The sequence below is a fragment of the Cyanistes caeruleus genome, chromosome 7 (genome assembly GCF_971803275.1).
Source record: "Cyanistes caeruleus chromosome 7, bCyaCae1.hap1.1, whole genome shotgun sequence".
NCBI classification, from domain to species: domain Eukaryota; kingdom Metazoa; phylum Chordata; class Aves; order Passeriformes; family Paridae; genus Cyanistes; species Cyanistes caeruleus.
In genome coordinates this window covers 24,895,729-24,916,424 of record NC_141707.1, presented here as the reverse complement: position 1 = coordinate 24,916,424, position 20,696 = coordinate 24,895,729, and the positions used below count along the sequence as shown (strand labels likewise).

The window sequence follows — 20,696 nt, the reverse complement described above, 5'->3', positions numbered from 1 at the left end:
CCTTCTAGTCTGTACTATTCCCTAACACAGACAGAACCACAGAAATAAGTGAAATTGTCTTTGTTGGTTGGCTCTCAATACCTGAAATTGGTGAAAAGCATTATACAATACCACAGCACTTCTATATAAGTAATGTTTCAGCACAATCAGAAATATCTTAAGTACTAAAGGAAGTATAAAATTAATTTTTATCATGTCACAAATAAGGGGAAACTCTCCCACTGAATAAAGGGGAAAAAAAAATAAGGTGTAGTATTCTTCCATCCCACAGCAATCCAGAAAAAAACCACAGTATGTCCACTTTACATACTACCTTTCTCTTAATTTACAGTTTTCAATTTACAGTCTTCTACACAGTTATTTAAATAAACTGTCTCTCACAGAGTAGCACCTTTGCAATTGCCAGGGACACAAACCCACTTCTCTGTTTCCTCATAAAAATTTTCCATAGACACCCCCAACACAAGCATTTCCAGCAAGACTGATTTTTTACTTGGCCTTATCTTCTCCAGATGGTTTGTAGATAGTTCTCACAACTCAGCCATCACTTTAAATAGACTTAAAAAGACAAAAGTCCAGTTTCCTTTAGGACTGTGTGTGAAACTTGTGGCTGGTGAAATTTCCAATATAAACAAGATCTTTTGGCACCAACTGGAGGGGGGCTGGGTCTGTGTTTATGGCTTGCTGCAAGGAATGTTCGTTTTCTTAATATCCTCTCCCTTCTTAAATGGGATGGATTATATCCAAATACATTGTTACCATTCTTCTCACTCAAACTGACTTTATACTTGTCATACTTTAATGGGCAGGTCTGTAATCTGAAAGAGATGCAAATAGTTTTGTTTGCAGGTTTTCAATAATCATATGTTTCATGATTAATGAAGCCTCTTTCAAGCCTCTAACAGCCTTCTGCAGCTGATTGTAGAATTGTTGAGGAGTCTAAAAAAAGTAATCTCACTCATATACTATCTTTAACTAATCCTGTTAAATTTTATTCATTGTTTGTGACAAGCCTTGCTATTACTCTGCATGCAGCAAGGAGTTGATCAAGCATTGTACAAGCTGTTGGGGATGTCACAGAGGTCACCATCAGCACTTCTAACGGAGTGAGTGCTTGCCAAGGATAACAGAAGAAACCATTTCCCCATTTACAGGTTTGCCAAGACAGAGTTCCAGTCCCTTCCCATGGTGAAAGGCTGCAGTTTAAAACACTTCCTTAATTCCACTTAATTCCTTCATTACTTTTTCAGTGTATAACTACCAAACATAACTCTAAATCAATCAATCAATCAATCAAATAGTGTGATTCTGGCTTTATTACCCTCTCACAAAGATGATGTCAGCTCTTGTGCTCCTTGATGTATATTCATTCCCCATGCTCTGTTCTACATGTTTAAACATAGAAAACAAAAATATCCACAACTCCAATGTTTTCTTCAACCCACAGTGTTATTGGGCATTCTAACACCAGGCTTTCTGAAACAGTATCTTCTGTTGGGTTTGTTTGGGGTTTTTGGTGTTGATGATTTTTTTTTTTTTTAATATTATAACTCAGTCCTGGAGAATTCCTCCTGTCCTAACACAAACAGCACTCTCTACATATACGATTTGCCAGAAAATTGTGTCCAATCTCTCAGTGCACTCTTCATGTTCTACGTGCCATTTGTACATTTGCCACTTAGCCATGTAAAATGGAATTATTTAATTACAGAGTTTCAGCAATATTGCTGCTTTAATCCAGTCACAAACAGACTTGAAGGGAAAATTATATGCCAGGAGTTAGAAAAAAAAAGATGTGATCTGTTAGCAAGTCTGACTCTGTTGATCACTTCATTACAAACAAGGATAAGTTGGTATGAAAAATGTGAGGGTCCAATCAAAGCTAGTATTTACCACTTACGAGGGCCATCCAGGTAATAAAAAAGGTAATAAAAAAGAGAACAAACCTTGAACATTTTCTTGCACTGCATTACTGCAAATCAATAAATAAAATCTATAGATTAACACTGGTTAGACCAAAACAATGAGGGATTTGGAAGCATGCAAGAGAATGCCCTTCAGATTAAATGACAATTTGGAAGTGTTTAACAACATATGGTCTCTTCTCTTTGACATATACGATTAAGAATATATCTTTTTTATATAAAAATATAAAATACCATCTGTCATAAGTTCCAACCATGATACTGTCTCTTTATATCCAATTAATTCACTATACTTCCTAGTGTAAATATTTCTCCTATTTTCTCATTTTTTCATTTTCTGTAACTATATTTATTTATAAAATTTCAATAAATGTATATATTTAAAAAGTCAATAGTATGACTTGAAATGTAATTAGGAATAACAATGAAAGTCTGTTTCACTTTGTATTCACTCGTATTTCAAAGAAGGGCCAAATCTTCAAATGGTTTGAAATGCCATTGCTCATTTAAATCAGTGGGTATAGGCATATTACAAAGATTTTACTATGTTGTTTTTCCTTATTATACACATTAACCCAGATAAATGATCACTTTTCACAAAAAAATATTTGTGTTTCCTTCTTTTTTCAGAAATACAGGGTACCTTAAAGACACATGACTGCAGAGTGAGAGCCCTAATATAATGGGTATTTTTCCTTAAGGTGTCAGAATTCCAGTGGACATGGAGAAATAAATGGATTACTCTCAAAATCATGGTACAAACCAGCAATGTAATGCATTTCCATCCACTGAATTAATATTTTACCTCATTAATTTAATCCAAAATAAAAATCTTTGACCACATAATTAATATAATGACTTCTGAGAACACTAAGACATGCACAAGTCTCAAAATACAGTCTCAAGATTACAGGAGCTAAGTTTTACCAGGTTATAACAGGAAGGACTGCAACAGCCTGTTTGAAGAAGGGTGTAAGATTTCCTCTGTTAGAAACAAACATACCCAGATAAACATATACACACAGAGACACACAGGTTTTACTCTTTGTTTCTCAGTAATTTGGCCGTGGGTGCATCAGTAAGTTACACTAATAGGTTTTGCATTAGTAGCTTGAGAAAGAAATTACTGGCCCACAATTTAAACCACATTTTAAACCTTTAGCTTTTTAAGAATCTTTTGGAAATGTTAACTCTTGAAATTCCCTCAGCCTAGCAAAGATCTGAAAACAAAATGGAAAATTATTTTGCTTTTCAAAAATGTTGCCCCTCTTATAAAGCAGAATACCATATAATGGTAATTCCCTTTCTCTTTCTTTGGATTAATTTTATACTTCATGATATAAAAAACTAAGACTTCTGTGTCTGCTGAAATGCTGTGGAAGTGGTGACCATATCTGCCTGAGATTATTCTCATGTAATTTACAACTTAGTACCTTTTTACCTGCTTCCATGTAGTTGATCTGTGAAAGAGAAAATGCTGAACATCTTCTAATACTACATTCTCAGTCTTTAAAGGAGCTTTCAAATAAACCTTGAGGCTCATCTTGTTCATTCATGGCAGAAACTCTATACAGAGTCCTTAATAAATTGCTTGTAAAGGTTCTTAAATTGCCCCAATACTTTCTAAAATACTTGCAGTATTTCAGTAACTACATATAAATCAACTTCTAAAAATTTTCATTGTGTAAGCCATAATAAGTTCGTAAGGGGCACTGACATCCACATCTTGCTCACATGCTGTCTGGCAATGTACCCCCTTTGCCTTTGTGATTTCCTCTTTTAATTTACAACAGAGTTTTTGCTCCAAAGTTAACATAAGGGTAATAGAAATTCCAATTCACTTCTCTGTTTGCATCAGGAAAGTATGCATTATTCAACAGCATGCACACTTTTATCTGATTATCTCCCTATTATCTTTGGCCAAAATTCTGATGCTTTTCCATTTCTTCTTGTGCTGGTTTTATATATATATGTGGTCACTCTCATTTCTCTTCTCTAAATCCTCGTATTTTCTGTAACACTGTTTTTGAGAGGAGTGCATGTGATATTGTTCCTATTACAGTAATCATTTTTTTATTAATTTGATAACTCATTTGTTGGTTCTCCTGCCATGCCATCGTGTCGTTCTTTCGCCACTGGTGGCATCCGGCTGCCAGGGGACCAAGTTAATCTCCAGCACTCTATTGCAGGGCAGTTCATGGCGCCTCACTTCGGCCCGCTCCCCTGGGAGGCCGCTCCCCTCCGCCGCTCTCCACTCTCAGAAGCTCCGCCCCCCGGCCGGGGGCCGGAAGCCGCTGCCGGGTGCCCTGTGAACCGGGAAGGGCTCGGTTTGAATGAGATCCGGCTGATTCACCGCGGCCCGGGAGGCTCCGGCCCAGGTGAGGGCCCGGCCGTCTCCGCGCCGGGGAGCTGAGGGGCCCCGCGGCGGCAGCGGGAACGCGGCCTGGGGAATTTCTGCCCGGCGGCGCCCGGGGAACGCGCCCTCTGAGCAGGGCCGCGGACGGGAGCGGGACCGGGCGGGTCTGGCGGGCGGCACCGGCCCGGGAGGGGAGCGCGCTGGGCCCCTGGGCTTTCCGCTGGGAAGTCCGGGCGCTTCAGGGCAGTGGGAGCAGCTGCGAACGGTCTGGTGGGAAGCGGCGAAAAGGGCCGGGGAGCGGCGCAGGGCGGGGGCCCGGCCGCTGGAGCCGGACGGGCCTCGGCACCGCACGGGCCACAGGGCCCGGCCTCCTCCGCCCGGCCCGCAGCGGCCGCCCTGGTTCGTGCTGCGGGCAGCACCAGCGCTCTGTGCCCTGTCAGAGGCACCTCACGGACGGCAGCGCTGCTGCTCCGGGAGTGCGGCATTGCCGCGATCCCTGGCAGTGCAGCTGAAGTTAGAGGGGCGCGGGGGGAAGTGAAGGCAGAGCACTGGCTGGGATACCTGGAGGGGAAGGAAGTAGAATTAAGTAGAAAAGGAGCGATAATCAAAAATTAATTGTGCTGTTTGAAGTATGCAGCTGACTTAAGTAATGTTTCTGTAACAAATTTGTGTCATGTAGTTGGATACTTGTAAACAATGTGCTGGCGTCATGTCTTTAAAGTTGCAGTTGTTTTCAGTGTGCTGTGGAAAAACAGAAAACGGGGATTGAGGTTGACTTTTTATAAAGAACTTTCATGTAAATGTATTTCAAAGCTATATATAAGTGAAATGGTACTAGGCAAGCTGAAAAGCCTGACAGATTTGTGTTTATCTTCAAGCTGTCAGCCCTGGGAGTCAACGGTGTCCCCTATGCCTCAGGTAGGGAGTAAACTTAGAAGAAGATTCTGTGGACCAGAGTATTCACTGGTTGTGACCTTATTGAGACAGTCAAAAATACCTGGTTTTGAAGAAATTCAGAAATTTGCTTGCCTATGAATTGCTTCTCAATCACTCAGAGTGACTTTGAGCAACAGGATTTAGCCTGTAGCTTAATGGGAAAGGTTGTGTTCCATCATCTGTTGTAACATGCCATTTCAGTGATATTCATTTGAAAACCATGATTTAGAACATTATAAGTTAGAGAATACTTTAAAAACAATATTAAGTAATACCAGTATATAAACTAGTTTGTCAACTTTCTTGGAAATTATTCACTCCTAACAAGAATTATGGAGTGCAAATTAATAATACCTGCAATTACCTTGTAACATCTAGGATGATGGGAAAGGGCAAGTGTTAAGGACACCTTTAATAACAGAGAACTGGTATGATGAGTACTTGCTGGACTACTGCAATAGCTCCACAACCGTCTCTGCTTGCCTCTCTGCAGATTTTGGAGAAGGCCATTACTTCTATAATACAAAAAATTCATATGATTTCTGTCTGTTTCTGTGGTGGTGCAGCTTGTAAATGAATCTCTGCTTATCTGGAAATTTTGTATGAATGTACTTCAGTAGCTTTAAAGCAGTCTGTTAGAATCTCTGTTACTGAAGTAACTCCAGCTCAGCAATAAATGTAGTAGAATTAGGTTTGCTGCACTTCTGTAAGTCAGAAAGCTGAGTCTGGGAAGCTGACCTGCAAACCACCTAGTCCAGCTCGGGTCTATTGAGATTCAGGTCTATGTGATCCAGAAACAGGGTCTGTATTTACAGAACTGATCATGTTATGGAAGCAAGAGTAATGTAACTCTGGACTTGCACTACTGAGACTCCATTCATGCATGACATGATTAAACTCTAGCTTTAATTAACAAATTACTTAGTATTGATGGTAATATGTACATTTTTTTCTTCTTTTCATACAAAACATATAGGAAGATAGACAGACTAGCCCCCTGCCTTGCCCCCCACATTTTCATATGTGAAGTCTCTGTTCAGGTTTGATGACTTTAACTGCAGTGATATTTTTTTCTTGGTGAAATAATGTTTTTCTGCAATACACAGTTTTTCAGCTGATTTATCTCTGTTGCTGTTTATCATCCCTAGTGAAGCTGAAATGGTTGCAGTTGCACCAAAAACCTTGAGCCATTTTTGAACACTGTTAATAAAATTGTTGATCATCTGCTGCATGTAACTCCTCAACAGGAGATCTGGAAGTGCTGGTACAAAGCTTGTTATATAGTCTCAGGTGGAGAAACTGAGTTACGGAAGATGAAATGATTTGCATCAAGTCACTCAGTGTACAAATTGCAAAGTAAATTGCTGTCACCTGTGTGTAGCCTGATATTCTCTCCACTAATAGTGCAGTTTAGTAGCCATTGTTTCCTATGTATGTCAAAGCTGATTTTGATATTTATTTCTCTACTAGCTCAAAAGTTGCCAAACCAGGAGAACCCTCTTTCATTGAGGGATCACATTGTGGAGTGTTAATGCTAGATAAAAATAGTGCACTGTAGTGTGAAATTCATGTGTCTCATGCAAGGAGATGGAGTAATTTAAGACTGTTTCCAGTTGATTTCAAAATACATGCTGAAACATGCCAAGTATAAACACAGTAGCTATTGGTTTATACCTATATGTGTATACACATTTGTGCATAATCCTTTTATATAACTTCATCCCTATGCTACTTAAGAAAAAATGTTTTCATTATTGAAAGTCCAAATTTAAGTGACCTGAAAATACAAATGAACAACTGACTGGTGAACTAGAACTCCCCAAATGGGCAACTCATTCCAATTATAACAGCTGCCTAAATGTATTAGGAGCAAATATTAGACATGGATTTTAAAATTTCTGTTTTCAGATCAATTTTGAGATGCTCTGTATATGCTCTCACTGCATTAATAATATCAACTATTTTTTCCCTCTTGAGGGAAGAACAGTTAAAAGAAAATTGCGGTAATGCAAGTTTGGATTTTTAAATGACATCCTGTGACCAAGCTTATTTTAGTCATGGTGTTTCCAATCATGGACATACATATGCAGAGAAGCTATTCAATTCTTTTAAGCCATTAATGACCATATTGATTTCAGTGATGAGTGCATGTTATCCAAATCCTGCAGTGCACCAAAATGCAAGTTTATTATGATAACTGTCCTCCTGTATTTTTTCTGATATGGAAATATTTGATACATTTGCTTCCTTAAAGTTTTGCTTTAAACAGAGACTGTTAACTTTCCCTTGCAGACAGAAGGAAACAATCAAAATACCTGTTGCCAGCTTTGGAAGGAAAGGAGGTGAGATTTACTGTGAACTGTTTGTTTACTTTTCTGGCTTTTATTTATATGTATATATAATGAAACTATATGAGTGTGTGCAAATATAGGGAAAAAGCCAACAGAGAAGTTGCTAACCAACCCAGCTTTTTGCACGTTGTAGCAGAAGTGAGATTCTCAGCTGTAGGCTACCCTGTGTGCCTCCCTGGGGAACAGACCAAGCTCACAGAGTTTTGTTTCTTTCATATCTTTGTAGTAAATGGGGAAGGAAGTGCAAGACCACTGGGAGGTCAGGTGGCTAAAGGTGAATAACAGAAGCCCAGGTGAAGAAGTGGCTGCAGTTCTATTGTAGCCTGTGCTACTGACTCTTGTGGTCTCTCCTGGCTCATTTCCTTCTGCAAAGCTGGCAGAAGGCTAGTAACTGTCCATTCAACTTGTTAGTGATTTCCAGCCTGTCAGCACTGAGAAACTCTGACTTGTTCTTTCTCTTCTGACTTTCTGGGAAGGTGAACACGTCTTCTTTGCTCTTCTACTACTTTGAGATAAGCTTCAAAAGGGTCTCTGTTAAATTGCCTCAGTTACCAAAAAACAAAACAACCCCCCCCCACGCAAACAAAAACCCAAAACCCAGAGACATTCTTTGAGCAGCTTAAGCTTAAAGAATGATTTGACAGAAATGTCTTCCATAGCCTGTATTAGTGTTACAAGCAATCAGCTTTTCCAAGACCTCTTTTTCTGTTATGCCAAGACAACTATTTCTGGGATGCAGCTTGAAGCCTCTCAGAGAAGTGAACAGGGTTAAACCCAGCATTTTTGATAGCCTCTCAGTTTGCTGCAGGGCTGCACAAATGGCTGTCCTGGCAGTACTGAGAAAGCAGCATCAAGTTGGTGAGCAGCAGCAGCTTCCTCATTGCTCCTTATGTTAACACTGACATTGAAAAAAACGTCTATCAAATCACAGCCACAGATCATTTCACAGATCTGTTTTAAAACACTGCTCTACAAATGATTGAGCGGATGCAATTAATGGGCAGTGTTCTCAGGGAGGAGGATAACATGAATTTTAACTCCTAAATTGAATGTGAAGCAGCCTTTGTCTACCTGAAGTCAGGCAAACCTAAAGATCTTTTTGGCTTTTCTGGTCACACCAACCACTCTTGCAGAAATAAACAGGAGAGCTTTCTGTACCTGCAGACTGCTCTTACCCTTGGTACTTAGGGCATCTTGACTACAGCAAAAGCTTCTAAAATACTAAAAAAAGACCATGGTTTCAGTTTCTAACAGCATTTAAAATAATCAAATGGTTTTAAATTGCTTAAATGAATTATTAAAATATTTTTATATGTAATTTTGAAAAAATTGGAAGCTTCTTGCAGTATTATGGATACTTGAGCAAGACATGGCTTGTACCACTTCAAGGAATTGTATGGTAAAAGGAAAAAAAAAGCCCAGTAAGCATTCTTGAGGTTATTCTTCAATGGTGCCTTGTCCTTTTGCAGTTTATCAATGTAATATTTTCTTTCACGTGTGCCACAGTTTCTAAATTTTACTGGGTTTCTGCCTTTCTCCTTTCTATTTCCTTCAACAGGAAAGAGACCTACTGGTGTCATCTTTACAGTCAAAAAGTGGGAGCTGCTGCCGAGTTTGTTCTGTGAGCATCTCTTGCTGAACACCAGGTTAGAAATGTCTAGTTGCTTTATTTGTAAAGGCTAAAGTTAGCTTCACTAATGTCTAAAAATTTTGCTTAATCCGTTTTAAGGTTTACAAAAGCATTGTTTGAGGGATGGAGTTTATGGCTGAAATAATATTTAGACTGATTAACAAAAATTAAAATTTTTTTGGTGAATGTGATTCAGTAACCTAAATTTTTCAGATGTTTATACATCTCAATAAACAAATCTGTTTAGGTCCACATAGACTTTAGCCTACTAAAACATATTCAGTTACAAATAGGCAAGTAAAGCATTAGTTGCTAAAACTCTAACCAGAATCATGGAAGCTAGTGAAATAATTTGCAGTGCATCTAGAACTGGGTTTTAGGGATTTTCTGTCTGTGCTGCTGTCTTGAAAATTTGAATATCTCAGTTCAGTGACTAGTCTGTGGGAAATGTTAGGTGGGAAATGTTACATCACTCTGGTTCTATAAGAGTAAGATTTTGTTGTAAAGTTATGCTGATAAATAATCAGTTTATTTAACACATTAGTCTGTTCCAACCTTAATATGGCAAAATATATGGCTTTTATAGAAACTGGAATAAACTGTGTAAATAAAATATTAATTAATTAGTACAAGCTATTGCTTTTCGCTTGTGTTACAGAATTTGTTCATAATTTATAATTTCTTAAATGTACACAGGTAATGTACCCCATGAGTTTATGGAAGTTGCTGTAGCTGTCAGAATGACCACTTTTAGGGTTACTAGTTGTAGAGACTAAAAGTTTCTTAAAATAAAAGAACTACCATGATGGTTAAAATAATAGTTTTAGTAGTTTAAATATACTTCTCAGTTACTCTTCAGCCCTCTTTAGTGTCACGGAAGATGAATCATCGTGGGTTTCAATGGAGGAGTATCTACCACAGAGGGGTAAAATGAACTGTAGTTGGCGGTAATTTGTGGTAACATTGTGACTGTTTTATTGAAGCCATTTAACATATGCTTACATAATATCTTTAAACAGCAACTTAACCTTTCCAAGGAAATCCTCCAACTTGATGTGGAATTTATTGTAGTTCAGTATAGAAAAGCACATACACTGTGTGCAGCTTTTGCCTCTAAAAAAGAAGCTTGGTTTCAATGGCTTACTGAAAAAGTGAAGCATAACCACTCACCCTTTAATAAACTCATTTTTAATTTATACGGTGCTAGGGGAGCTTTAAGAAAGTACTTACTGCTAGATGAGGATGCACTTGTTGGATTTGCAGGTTCTACAAAATCAAGAGAGTGAATCATATCAAACTAATAGCCTGATAATTCGTTGAACTGGGAAAGTGAACTTAGCAAGTAGAGCAGGTATTTCTGATCAATGTATCTTGGATATGGATAGGAACTTACTAAAGGAGGAAGTAAAATGCTGCTTCTTTGTGTGTTTAGAAGCTTAAAGTATTTGTTTTAAACTTATTCTGAAATAAAGCTTGTTAGTCTTTATCCTTTAAAAATTCTAGCAAATATCAGAAGAAATTATGAAAATTATGGTGACGTTCACCTTCAGCATGAAGGTTTTTTCATATACAAAGCAAATATATTTTTCAAGTTCTTTTGTAAAATTACTAAGAAGGGTATTGAATTAGTATTGTTAATGTAATCTGAAATCATGTGTATAATTCTCTTATGTCTAATGTAGCATCCTCTTGGAGGATGAATGTATTTTGAAAATCATATTTTGTGTTCTTAATTGCTTTCATATCAGCTAAACAGGCTTCATTGTGTTGTATTAAAACTTGTCCGATTAAGACCATAATTTTCAATGCTGTACTTTTTAATCTTCTATTTCACAAATAAAATAAAATAAAATTTTCTGATTTCTGTAAGCCTTGGAAATTGCTTGATTTGCTAAAAACAGCTGTTTAAAAATTGATATCCAGTAGGCTTTTTTTTTTCATTTTATCCGTAAGTTTTGTTGTACAGAGCTAAGAAGTTGAAAAAGCCATGGTAAAGTTCTGTTAAAGCTGGGGGAGAACCTCTGCTTAGGTATCCACCATGAAATTGTAGATGTCTTTTCAACAATAGAAAATGAAGAAACTGTAGAGAAAGAAAGAGCAGTGTAATTTTTTTGGTTGGGCACCTTAACAGCCTTTATTCCTGGGGATCACTCCTTTGAAAGTTACAAGACACAAAAACGGATGCTTTTTTTTTTTTTAAGCTGTTTCATTGATTGGAATAATCTTGCACTAAAGCAATGGCACATGCAACACTGGGAATGTATTAAATGACTGCACTGTCACTATTCTTCCAACTATATACACATTAAATGTTTACTTTACAGTATTTCTTTTAGTATAATGAGTTCATTAAAAAAAGCTTTTGATGCTAATTCAGAGATCCATAATCTGCTTAGTGTCTTTCACATGTAGTTTTGATGATAACTGACAAGCTGTAAGTTAATTAGCGCGGAACTTACTAATGAGGATGCTAAAATCCTTACTTTAAGATTTTTATTGATGATTTCTGAGCAAACTAAAGTAAATTTGATTGTATATCTAATAAGTTTTAGGAACTTTCTGGCTGTAGGTACTGATCATAAGCAACAAAAATCCCGCAATTAATTGAATGATGGGAAAGTTTTGAGAAGTTTGACAAGAGTGTTCATCTTCAGAAATGGGGATAACCCAAAACCAAAGCAATAAAACAAAGTCTGTTAATTAGCATGGAAGACAGCTTCTTGAATTAATATGTGGTGTTAATTAACAGGAAGTCTGATGTTGTGTTGTAATTACCACCAATATTTTTGACATACTGAGTGACTGAAGGTGAATTATATAGATAACAATTTAGTAAACATTTCAAGCTTGGGAACATTTTTCCTTTGTTTCTGTTTTTCTAGAAATATGGATAGACTTCTGCGACTGGGAGGAGGTATGCCTGGGCTGGGACAGGTTAGTATATAGCTTGTCAATCTTTTATTTAAAATTAATAAATTCTGGAGTATTCCTTTTATTATTATACTATATATATTTTAAAAAAGCATAAAAAACAGAGTTCATAGTAATAATCTTTGACTCAAGAGATTTGATATGTGTATGCAAATCTTTGTTACAACCTGACTTTTTTTGTAAATATGAATACCTGTGTTAGCATTAAGTTTACAGAATGTTTACAAACCTTTTTGTGTCTGAGCATTCCAAAATTTGTATCGAAAAGCATTGGAAGCACATGGTATATTTTTTTAATTAACAGTTCCCAACAATTCCCAATAATACGGAATTTCAGAACATGAGGGGTATTCTAAATGGCCAAGCATATCTACTGCTTTTTCATAAATTATATATTTCAGTTCTTGGATCACATTGTGAATGGGGCATTATAATATACTGACTATATGTAAATTTCAAGAGGTAATTTGAATTGAATTTATCACTTATGTGTAGTTGTAGCTACCTGTATGAGTATTTTATTGTGTCTCTTCTTGTTGATTGTCCTCACTTCCATTACTCACAGCAAAAAGGCCTCCCTGGCAGCTGTCCTATTCCAGTGAGAGACCTATTCACATTGTGTGGCTTTTCCTACCTTTACAGCAAGTCCTAGTGTTTTTTTCTTTTGATCAACTGGCATGGCCAGCAGTCTTCAGAAATAATATCAAGCTGATCATATTACGTTGTGCTGATTGCAGGGATACAGGGGGAAAAATAATTAGGAACTTTTTTTGTTTGCGGTGTGCAGGAAGAATTATTTCCTTGAGGAATGGGCTCCAGTGTAATTTCCTTTGTGGTCCTTTCCTTTGTTTGGCTGCTGTAGCTGGCCTTTCTCTGTTCCCTCATCTGCCTCACGGTCTCTTTCTAAATCAAGAATCCAGACTCTTCTGTTCTTCTGGAGGAATCAGTTCTGTATGTCTTGGGCTTTAGGATGTGTGTGCAGGGTTTCTTCTGGGATGGTTGAAATTGCTAAACCAAAAGTTTCTTTGGTTGTGTATAGTGTGTTTGTGTCCAGTTTAACTACAGGAGTAGTTTAATACAGAAGCATTTGGTGAAATATTCTAGGCTGATCTACAGACTCTAGATGTTTTGCCAAATAAGCTGTAACTTTTGGTGCATAATTTTTTTTCCCCTTTTTATAGCTAAAATTCTATTCACGTTTTCTTAGTGAATCTTCAAGCCGCCCTCAGTTATTTTTAGTTTCACTTTCTTAAACAGTTACTTCTCTTGTTCCTCTGAGCTGCCAGCCTGCTTCATGACTCTTCATTTTTTTAACATCTGTGCAGTCTAATCTCTCAAGCTTTCACTTCTTAGTCCTCTCTGAACTTGACGCATATCAAAGCTGTTTTTCAAATTTACAGTTAACTCTCTGCTGTTTTCTGAATTTTTCATCTTTAACTTAAAGCTTGCTAAAAAATTGTGGCAGACAATAAAACATAACATTCAGAGGAAGCTCACTGAACTCCTTTGGTAGCTTTGGCCTGCAAAGCTGTTCAGTGTTTGTTTAAATATGGAATTGTCTTTTAAATGAGTTGATGAGTATGTGTTGGATAAAAGAAAGGCATAAAACAGAATTGCTCTTTACTCTAAGTTGCTGCTTGCACTGGATGTCTTGACTACATTTGTAGTCTTTTGGTTTATTGAATCAGCAGGAAGGCTTTTCAAATAGAATATTTTTATGTCCTTAAAATACTGTGTTTCGAAGGACCTTAAAAGGTCACTTATATTGTGAATATCAATTGATGGTAATTGAGATTGAAAGATAATCCAGAGTGAATCAGACCTCTTCGAAACAGAAGAGAAGAGGAAGGTATTTCTTGGATAAATTTTGTAATGCTAGAAAGCAAAATTATTGTCGTTTGTTTGCACTAGAGTGTTTTAAAGAGCAGTGCAAAGCTTTTTGTTCTTATTGCTGTGTCACAGTTGTTCTAAAGGTTGAACATAGTAAAAATGTCTGACTGAGTCATTCTTGCCAGCATAAGAATCATCTGTGTATGGTCTGGTAGAAAAAGAGGCATTTTCAAAGTAATTTAATTACATAGTTTGGAGATTTCTTTTTCTTGTAGCTTGGGGTCTCCTTAGCAAGAGGACTGCATCACATAAAGTTTGCTAAGAGTGTGTTTGATTTGCTTTGTTGCTGCTTAAGTACCAGCAGATCTTGGTCAGCACAGTTCCTGTTTGATCTCTGCCAAAGGATTATTTCTCAGCGACTTGCTTTAGGTTCTTCAGCAGCAGTTACTTGGCTTTTTCCCCTTGGCAAAACTACCTCTTCTGATTATTGTCTCATTTAGGTTTTTTTAGTCTTCTAAATTTCCAAATTCAGATATGTTGCCCCAAATGCACTTTAAATTCATGTGTTTTCAATATACTTTTCAGGTCTTTTGGTGTAGTGTATTACACTTGAGAAATGCTGTCACTCAATTTTTGGTTCTTTCCTTACTTCTTGTTCCTTACGGATGCTATTGAGTGGCTGATTTGCCTTCAGGTGTCCAGAGGTAGTCAGTGCTAAATTCCATCTACACTAAGCCTGTCTTCAAATGTCTATTAAACAAATCTTTAAGGAAGTAATCTTAAACTGATACTTCAACAATGAATTTTCCTTCCAGTGACATGTGGCTTAGAAATCTTGAGGCATTTAATTCCTTTTAATCATAGGTGGACAAAGGGCTGACTTAGTAGGGCAGGAGGTGGACAAGAGAGTAGAAGGGAAGAGAATCTTACAACTTTTGGCATCACATAAGCCATTCACAGTATTTTCTGACAGCGCACTTGGTCATTAACTGTGTGTTCTTTTTATGGTAAGGCACCTATGTTTAGTTTTGAACTTGATACCAGAAGTATGACCTCCTTTGGAACACTGCTTCATGCTGAAATTGTTTGTGTCTTACATGGCTGGTGTTGTAGACCTGGTCCATAAGTTTGTTTTGTCTTGAATTTATGTTTTCATGAATGAATGCAGCCTTTTAGAAAAGAAATAAAAGATTGAAAGTATTGTCATGTCTCAAAGAAAATCTTATTACTGTAATTTCCCTCCTCTAGTTCATGGGAATTAAGATTTTGACAATGCCCTTGTTCTTCTTCACTTATATGGCCTCCTTTCTCTCTCTTTCTGCCCCTTGTCATGTTGGGTTTTTCTACTTATCTTCTCTTTCCTGATTCATTCTTTTCTGTCTGTCCCTGTTTGTCCCTCTCATACTGCCTACCACAGAATTTCACTAGTAGTTTAGTACTTTGATTTGCATTGTACATTTGCTGCAGACAAATGAACAGGTTTGTGGGGTACGTGAAAGCATTCTGCTTATGTAGCAGGCAGGAATTTGGAGCAACACTCCTCTTCATTTTGTATGCTGAACTATTGTTTGCTGGTGAAATCAGTTCCACATATGCCTCTATTAGGCAATCCCACTGCAAAGGGTGTGAGCAAATTAAGTGCATTTGTAGCCAAGCTTTCTCCTCCCATCACTTCCAGAACAATAATTCAAGTTAAGCAAGTTCTTGTCCATGCTAGCACATGCTGTCTGTTTTTCTGAATCCAGATGTGTTAGGAAGCAGTGAAATAATGACACTTTTTAAAAAGAGGGTTTTAAATTAACTTTTCATTGCTTGGTAGATTTTTGAATCTGTTAGTGCGGACAACTGTTCTAGTACAATAAATGAAAAACAAAACTGATTCTGTATTTTTGAATTAACATATTTGATGACAGAGGGTGAGGGGAAAAATTCCAATGGGAAGGGTGGGGGAGATAGAGAGCTGACCTGTGTCTTATAAGGAGTGTTTACACCTTGACTTGGAATATAGAAAAAGAAGTGCAGATAGCTATTTTATTTGAATCATGGACTTGCCAATTAGCCATCAAGTGCTTCCATCTGTGAAATAGTTGATCAGATGGGTTAGCTGGGATGTTTCCAGATTAGGGCATTGTAAATGGCACTTGAAAACTGTCACTTTGATAAGGAGGTTTCAAATATTGCACTGCTTGGTGCTGTGGAACCTTTTTCCCCTCATAGGATCTTGGGTTTTTTAGAACACACTTATCCTATTTAGCAAATCTGTGGCACATGGGAACTTGGGAGACCTTCTGCTGATCTAAAGTTCTGCTTCATGTGCTAATCTAGTTGGGGTGGTTGTTGGAGGACAGCACAGTGCCCTTTTTTGTGGGGTTTCCAAAGAGGACTTGATGGTCTGGCAGACAGAGGAGGGTCAGGCTCTGTGTAGATCATTCCCAATTAACAATTAGATGCAAATTTCCTTGACTTACTTCATTAAGCTGATGTGTCATTTGAAGTACATGACTTTTTCTTGCATCTTACATCTTCCATATGTAAACAAAAACATCCATCAATAATAAAAAAACCTCAAACCCAAAACAAACTTGGACACCACCATCCCTCCTCCCCAAAAATAACCCAAAACAAAACAACCTGCCAACAACTCAAACAGGAAAAACTTCAACACCTTAATATCTTACTGAAAATTATTTTGGTTCATTGATTCTTGAAACAGCTTGTGTTTTAATTTGAAGGGTGTAAATGTGTTGTCTTTAATTAAGTACCTTTTTCATTGTAAAGCTGTAGAGTGTTCTGGTATCTCACTATCTGTTTAGCTGTATGACTTTATCCTTTCTGTGTCTCCTGGGTATGTATGCTCTATGTGCTTTGAAATGTGGTGATGTACTGTTGTCTCCTCCTCATATGTATTTGAAGCTTCAAATACACCTTTTGAGAATATTTTGCCAGGGGAATAAATCTGAATTATAGCTCTTAAAATTGTGCATCATTTTTGTGCCATTGTTTCTGAGACATTTTCCAGCAAAGTTCTCAAGTATGAAGAATGTTACTATTTCTAGAACTCAAATGTAATTCCCAGTAGATAAGATGATGTACAATTTGGGTGGGTTATTCGAGTTCTACTTTTTTTCCCCTGGAAGCTGTCAACCCATTTAAAGAATAAAAAAATTTTCTCAATGACAAACATTTTTCATCCATTAAAAACATCCAACAAAAAATCCCATAGGAAGTTCAGAAGACTTAATTTCCTGCATTATCTTCTGTAGAAAATCTTGGAATCAATTTTTATATACAAAATAAATGATTTTGTTTTAAGGAGAAAAAAAGCATCTTAGAGATAGATAGTAAACTCTGACATTTACTTTCAATGTCTGGGATGAATGTTTTACTGCACTAATTAGTGTTTCAGTACAGGGCTGTTCAATGAAAGCTTCATAAATTCAGGGCCCAGGTGTGGCCTGGGTCTGGTTTTGCTGGACACAGTAACACTGTGGGTCATGTTAGGCTTGTTTGAAAGTTGTTTGGGATGGCAAAGCAGAGTATAGTTCTCATGCATTTGAAGTACAGTTGAGTCTTTGTAATGTGATTTTTCTCCTAAGGAGCTAATTGGGAGAGGGAAAGAGAAACCTGTTAGAATTGGTTTAGGAAAAGTCATATAATTTTACTTAAACCCTGTGTGTAATTTGTGCTATAAAAGCTGTCTTAAAGTAGGATGGCTGCACTACAGACATGTTTTACATATTAATCACAAACAAGCATAAAACTAAAACTACAAAAGGTAGTGGATTGTGTCTGAGCATTAAAGTTTCCTCTGATCTGCTGTTTTACTCTGGAGAACATTTTTAGCTGCCTCTTCTTGGCCTTGGATCTTAAACTTCCGTATTTCTAATAATTAGGCAATTAGATTCTCTCTCCTCAATTTAATTGCCAGTGTAGTCCAGCTGACTTTTGACTTTCCCCAGAAGAAACAAAGGAGCTTGGATAAGGAAATGAATGTAGCCATAATGAGAAAGAACATGGGAAGAAAGAGTAAAGAAGAGATATCCTTGTGCATTTTGCATTACATTTATTCATTTGTAATGTTCCTTTCTGCAAACAGAAAGAAACAACTGCCTTATAGTGATTAATTTAATTTATTTCTCTTGGAAATGGTATCTTCTTTCTGTAATCCCATGCAGTTGAATATTAAGTTGCAATGCTACTATGCAGCACCTTTGAACAAGGTTTTCTCTTTTCTTCCTCTAGAAGAGTCCTCTTTACATTTTTCTAAGTTCGAAGCATTTTATGTGTTATAGTGGTGTGGTCTGGTGGGGGCGGTTGGGTGTTGGCTGATAGGTTGTTTTTTCAAGTGTTACGAACAACCAACCTTGGTGCATATTGCCACTGAGTCTTCCAGTTCACCTGCTTCTATCCAGAGGACCAGCTCTTCAGAACAGTGGACCTGTAGGCATACAGAACCCAGTGCATTCTTATTCACATTGAGGAGATATCTTTATCTGCTTTGCATCACAAAGTGTATTTCAGGGTGAGCTTAGGCAGAACTAACGGCTGAGGGCTACCCTGCCTTCGTGGCAGAATTGTGTCTAGAATAAAGTAATTAAAAATGTACATTGGAGTAAGACTACTGGAGACAGACAAAATTACAGGTGCTGACTCCTCATCTGCCTTGAGACTCTCAGTTCTAAATCCCAATATCTTCTGTAATGCTGATGGGAGTAGATAACAGGTTAGCCTGGCTTTATTCTGGAATGAAACTGACCTCTGTATTTTCTTTTTATTTCCAGTAGACTGAGGCTGTGAAAAACAATAATTATTTTCAAAAAGATGTACAGTGTCACCAAGAATTTGTTTTATAGTCTCTAATCTTAAGGCTTTTTGCTAACTGTAACATTGTCATAGAATCATAGAATGGTTTGTGTTGGAAGGGACATTTAAAGGTCATTTAGTCCAAATTGTCCTTATGCTTGATAAGGAATATTCATTGCAGTAATACAGCACACCTACTCCTTTGGGTTATGTGTCTCAATTAATGTGTAGATTAAATGGGGTAAAGATAGAGGAAACACTGACCCAGGGAAAATTACACATAAGCAGGTATTTCATGCAATGGTTGTGTTGGGAACACTGCAAGAAGTCTGACTATTGTAAATTGCATCATGGTGATATATTTAAGTAATTTAATATCATGAATACATGTTAATTTTGAGTAGCAAACATTTATTTCTAATAATAATGTTGACTGAGTCTCCCATAAAACTAGAGACTATTTTTGTTTAAAGTTCTTCTTAGTTAAAAACAATCAATGAACAAACCAGCCCAAAAAAAACCCCCAAAATCCCCAAAACACAAAACAAAACCCAAAAAACCAAAAAAACCCCCAAAAACCAAACACCAAAAAATACCCTGCAAAAAACCCAGCCAACCAAAAAACCAGAAACACCCCTTACCCCCTGCCAAAATCCTAGCAAAAAACTGAACCAAAACCCACCCCACACACACACTAAAAAAGAAAACCACAGAACAGCCCCACAGAAACTAAATCCTAAATAAGCAGAAAAGCTAAGCAGCAAAACTCTGGCTCTGCACCAAAGAGGTGTTGGCAAATTTATGATCCCAACCCGTTTAACCAACTGCTCAAAGCTATACAAAGTTCTGTGTTTTGTAATTTTGGTTTTGAAGAGGAAGGGAGATGGGAAATGCTATATATTTCAAGTCCATCTATATTGCTGTTCGTGGAGTTCTGTTGTAAATGTGAACCTGGGTAAACTTTTTTTAGGAGACAGAATTTTGTAAAACACACAGAGACAGTTTTTATCTTGCCTGATAAGGTGGGGTTTTTTTCTGAGATTTTTCAATTTAAGGTAGCAGTTGATGCCACAATACTTCCTTAGTATCCCTACTCCATTTTGGAGTCTCTGAGACTAAACATATTACTACAATTTTTATTTCATCTGACATATGGTGTAACAAGACAATGTGATCCTTTGAGAAATCTAGGCTGTTTGTTAAGACTTATGGTATTTTGTGGTCTGTTATGCATGCTTGATTATAATTGGTATAAAAATGGACCTAAACATACAAACCGTTTAGCCATAATGGTAGCTTCAAAATCTAATCCTGTTGATGTGGAACTAACTACAAAATTGTGTGTGTAATAGCTTGAAAATAGCAATAAAATTTCAAATTGCTACTAATTTTAGTGTGTGATTTACAGTGCAAAGAAATATTTTTTCCCTTTTTTATTGAGCTCACTAATTTTTTAGTATTTTTGTATCACGTTAATGATTTCCTCTGTCTTAACTGATTATGTTAACTTCCTGTACTGCAGAAAATGCAATACATGGCTTCTGGTCCTTGTCATGACAAAGTTGTTAGAACCATTGAGATCCCAGAACACGCCTCATTCCCTTTGCTACTTCCACTGATGGAACATGAGTTGGTAATTTGTGTCAGTGTATTGTCTCAGTGCGGGAAGAAAATAGTTCTGCAGTCCCAACTCTGCTTAGATTTTTAGCCTTAGCAATGTGTAAGAAACACTGTGCTGATCTAAGAAATTTCATATTCTTTGCATCAATATATCAGCATGTTGTACCACTTACTGGCAAAAAGCAGAGAAGAGCAGTGGTACTCTGGTGAACTTTTAATGCACTGCTATTATTAATACCTCTGCCCCCTCCGCAGACTTACTCATGTTTGTCCTCTCTGCAGCTAGTATTTTGTAAAGTTTTTTTTTCCCCTCA

At 37.2% G+C, this 20,696-nt stretch overlaps 2 protein-coding genes across 7 annotated transcripts in view; one reads left to right on the top strand and one right to left on the bottom strand.

The window, feature by feature from the left end:
- Positions 1-4,653, bottom strand: part of RBMS1 (RNA binding motif single stranded interacting protein 1) — a 339,988-nt gene extending 335,335 nt beyond the window's left edge. Inside the window, exon 1 of one of the 5 annotated variants that reach the window (XM_086898568.1) lies at positions 3,367-4,653. Coding sequence is in view for 4 of the 5 variants with exons in the window: in XM_086898556.1 (XP_086754682.1) it covers positions 3,367-3,477 (111 nt within the window). In the remaining variant the exon portion in view is untranslated. Of the gene's footprint in view, positions 1-3,358 lie in introns of all 5 variants that reach the window. The other 4 variants (XM_086898556.1, XM_086898564.1, XM_086898559.1 and 1 more) reach the window with 4 other exon arrangements.
- Positions 4,203-20,696, top strand: part of PSMD14 (proteasome 26S subunit, non-ATPase 14) — a 46,182-nt gene continuing 29,688 nt past the window's right edge. Inside the window, exons 1-5 of one of the 2 annotated variants that reach the window (XM_023931117.2) lie at positions 4,224-4,303; positions 5,160-5,199; positions 7,510-7,559; positions 9,127-9,214; positions 12,081-12,132. In XM_023931117.2, the coding sequence (XP_023786885.2) occupies positions 12,085-12,132 (48 nt within the window). In that variant the 5' untranslated portion in view covers positions 4,224-4,303; positions 5,160-5,199; positions 7,510-7,559; positions 9,127-9,214; positions 12,081-12,084. Of the gene's footprint in view, positions 4,304-5,159; positions 5,200-7,509; positions 7,560-9,126; positions 9,215-12,080; positions 12,133-20,696 lie in introns of both variants that reach the window. The other variant, XM_023931118.2, reaches the window with a different exon arrangement.